General features: G+C 47.7%; 1 protein-coding gene across 1 annotated transcript; it reads left to right on the top strand.

The window, feature by feature from the left end:
• Positions 1 to 1,779: 1,779 nt before the first annotated feature.
• ZBTB34 (zinc finger and BTB domain containing 34) lies at positions 1,780 to 3,602 on the top strand. Its single transcript, XM_011988556.1, has one exon. It carries the CDS (start codon positions 1,780 to 1,782, stop codon positions 3,292 to 3,294), a length of 1,515 nt encoding a protein of 504 aa, XP_011843946.1. The 3' UTR covers positions 3,295 to 3,602.
• Positions 3,603 to 3,803: the final 201 nt, after the last annotated feature.

The following is a 3,803-nucleotide window of genomic DNA, read 5'->3' as shown; positions in this document are numbered from 1 at the left end:
CTGTTGGTCAGGTTTCAAAATATAATTGTTAGATCTGGTTTTGTTGTGTTTGGGTGAGAGGATGGAGCCTGGGCTATATATACGTAAGTAGTTCTGAGCAGTCTGGTGCTGCAGATGTTTAGGCCACAGGAAGGAAACCTGTTGTAGGTGTACCACAGCTGTGGCACACACCTTTTGATGTGTCCGTCACCCTTTCATTCCTGTTGTCTAAAATAACTACTGTTTAAAAATACTGTCTTGGCCGAGTGCGGTGGCTCACGCCTGTTATCTCAGCACTTTGGGAGGCTGTGGCGGGCAGATCACTTGAGATCAGGAGTTCGAGACCAGCCTGGCCAACATGGTGAAACCCCATCTCTACTAAAAATACAAAAACTAGCCGGGTGTAGTGGCGGGTACCTGTAGTCTCAGCTATTCAGAAGGCTGAGGCAGGAGAATCACTTGAACCCAGGAGGCGGATGTTGCAGTGAGCCAAGATCATGCCATTGCACTCCAGCCTGTGTGACAGAGCAAGATTCTGTCTCAAAAAAAAAAAAAAAAAAGTAATAATAATATTAATAATACTGCACTGAAGGAGACTGAGCATAGTAAGTCTCAGCCAAACCAACCCAACCCAAAAGAGATATAAAGGTGTACACAGCTGAAGGGCAAACACACAAATCAAGACAGTAATACTGAAAAGGGTTTGGCTCCATTTATTGTATCCAGTGTGCTGCATAGTTGAAAAATACCAATCAGAAATACACAAGTAAGACAGAACATTTTTAGATGAATTTAGTTTTGTTTTTGTTTGTTTGGTTTTTTTTTGTTTTTGAGAAGGAGTCTCATTCTGTCGCCTAGGCTGGGGTACAGTGGTGTGCTTTTGGCTCACTGCAACCTCCTGCCTTCTGGGGTCAAGTGATTCTCCTGCTGCAGCCTCCCTAGTAGCTGGGATTACAGGCGCACAACAACACACCAGGCTAATTTATTTTTCTTTTTTTTTTTCTTTTTTTTTTGAGACGGACTCTCGCTCTGTCGCCCAGGCTGGAGTGCAGTGGTGCAATCTTGGCTCACTGCAAGCTCTGCCTCCTGGGTTCACGCCATTCTCCTGCCTCAGCCTCCCGAGTAGCTGGGACTACAGGCACCCGCCACCGTGCCCGGAAAATTTTTTTTTTTTTTTTTTTTTGTATTTTTAGTGGAGACAGGGTTTCACTATGGTCTCGACCTCCTGACCTTGTGATCCACCCGCCTCAGCCTCCCAAAGTGCTGGGATTACAGGCGTGAGCCACCGTGCCTGACCACACCAGGCTAATTTTTGTATTTTTAGTAGAGATGGAGTTTCACCATGTTGGCCAGGTTGGTCTCAAACTCCTGACCTCAAGTGATCTGCCTGCCTTGGCCTCCCAAAGTGCTAGGATTACAGGTGTAAGCCACTGTGCCTGGCCTGAATTTAGTTATTTCAAACCCTCAAAAGTACTTGAAATGGGGAAATATTTGTCCTAAAAGAATACCGATTTCTCAGAGCCAAAATAGTCCTACTCTGTGTAAAATATTTTACTTTTGATCAAGATGAATGTTAGGCAACGGTGACACTAGGCTAATTGATCATTAGTTTATTTGGCTTTTGGTGAAGTAACCGAAACGTGAAAGACTAAAACAAGGGGAAGAATGCTTCAGGTAGATTTTAGGAGGTTTGATAGCCACAATGGTATTGTCGTTGTAAGCTTGTGTTTATGCCACTTGTACTTAGTGAGGAGTCACTGGTGAATGATGCCAACTCTCTCTCTCCGCAGAGTACGCTTCATGTCAGTAGAAATGGACAGCAGCAGTTTTATTCAGTTTGATGTGCCCGAGTACAGCAGCACCGTTCTGAGCCAGCTAAACGAACTCCGCCTGCAGGGGAAACTATGTGACATCATTGTACACATTCAGGGTCAGCCATTCCGAGCCCACAAAGCAGTCCTTGCTGCCAGCTCCCCATATTTCCGGGACCATTCAGCGTTGAGTACCATGAGTGGCTTGTCAATATCAGTGATTAAAAATCCCAATGTGTTTGAGCAGTTGCTTTCTTTTTGTTACACTGGAAGAATGTCCTTGCAGCTGAAGGATGTTGTCAGTTTTCTGACTGCAGCCAGCTTTCTTCAGATGCAGTGTGTCATTGACAAGTGCACGCAGATCCTAGAGAGCATCCATTCTAAAATCAGCGTTGGAGATGTTGACTCTGTTACCGTCGGTGCTGAAGAGAATCCCGAGAGTCGGAACGGTGTCAAAGACAGCAGCTTCTTTGCCAACCCAGTGGAGATTTCTCCTCCATATTGCTCTCAGGGACGGCAGCCCACCGCAAGCAGTGACCTCCGGATGGAGACGACCCCCAGCAAAGCTCTGCGCAGCCGCTTACAGGAGGAGGGGCACTCAGACCGCGGGAGCAGTGGGAGCGTTTCTGAGTATGAGATTCAGATAGAGGGGGACCATGAGCAAGGAGACCTGTTGGTGAGGGAGAGCCAGATCACCGAGGTGAAAGTGAAGATGGAGAAGTCCGACCGGCCCAGCTGTTCCGACAGCTCCTCCCTGGGTGATGATGGGTACCACACTGAGATGGTTGATGGGGAACAAGTTGTGGCAGTGAATGTGGGCTCCTATGGTTCTGTGCTCCAGCACGCATACTCCTATTCCCAAGCAGCCTCACAGCCAACCAATGTATCAGAAGCTTTTGGAAGTTTGAGTAATTCCAGCCCATCCAGGTCCATGCTGAGCTGTTTCCGAGGAGGGCGTGCCCGCCAGAAGCGGGCCTTGTCTGTCCACCTGCACAGTGACCTGCAGGGCCTGGTGCAGGGCTCTGACAGTGAAGCCATGATGAACAACCCCGGGTATGAGAGCAGCCCCCGGGAGAGGAGTGCGAGAGGGCATTGGTACCCGTACAATGAGAGGTTGATCTGTATTTACTGTGGAAAGTCCTTCAACCAGAAAGGAAGCCTTGACAGGCACATGCGACTCCATATGGGAATCACCCCCTTTGTGTGCAAGTTCTGCGGGAAGAAGTACACACGGAAGGACCAGCTGGAGTACCACATCCGGGGCCACACAGATGATAAACCATTCCGCTGTGAGATTTGCGGCAAGTGCTTTCCATTCCAAGGTACCCTCAACCAGCACCTGCGGAAAAACCACCCGGGCGTCGCTGAAGTCAGGAGTCGCATTGAGTCCCCCGAGAGAACAGATGTGTACGTGGAACAGAAACTAGAAAATGACGCGTCAGCCTCAGAGATGGGCTTAGATTCCCGGATGGAAATTCACACAGTGTCTGATGCTCCCGATTAAGATGGTAAAGAAGTGCACCCAAACAAAGCACATTAATCAATGCATATTTGTGATTTGCTTTGTTGTAATCTTTGGTTTTCCCAACCATCTGGAAATCTCTTGGTCTCTTGGCAGTTTTTCTAAAGTTTCTGGATGGAACACTTCGTTGTGTTTATCCTTTCCCCTGCCCTCCCTCCCCGAAGGAGCTCAAAGCATGAAGGGCAACGCATCCAGGGAAAACACAGGCTGACAGTATTCCTCTTTGGCTGAACTCTTAATCCAAAACCTGCCAGTGATTTAGCTATGCCAACTGGTTGACCCTCCATTCTCTGCCAAGAGGCATACTCTGTCTCATTGTGTGCGCTGGCAGCAGTGCACTTCCGTGGAGGGAGATCAGGATGCCGTCAGCTGATACAAATGGGTAACCTTTTCTAATTTAAAATTCCTTTTAGGGGGTAGTTAGACAATTTATATATATATATAATAAAACTATTATTAGTTTTGAGATGGAGTCTCACTCTGTTGCCCAG

Source organism: Mandrillus leucophaeus, unplaced genomic scaffold (genome assembly GCF_000951045.1).
Source record: "Mandrillus leucophaeus isolate KB7577 unplaced genomic scaffold, Mleu.le_1.0 Scaffold109, whole genome shotgun sequence".
In the NCBI taxonomy this organism is placed as follows: domain Eukaryota; kingdom Metazoa; phylum Chordata; class Mammalia; order Primates; family Cercopithecidae; genus Mandrillus; species Mandrillus leucophaeus.
Note: the sequence above shows the minus strand (reverse complement) of the source record. Positions and strands in the feature narration are given on the sequence as shown.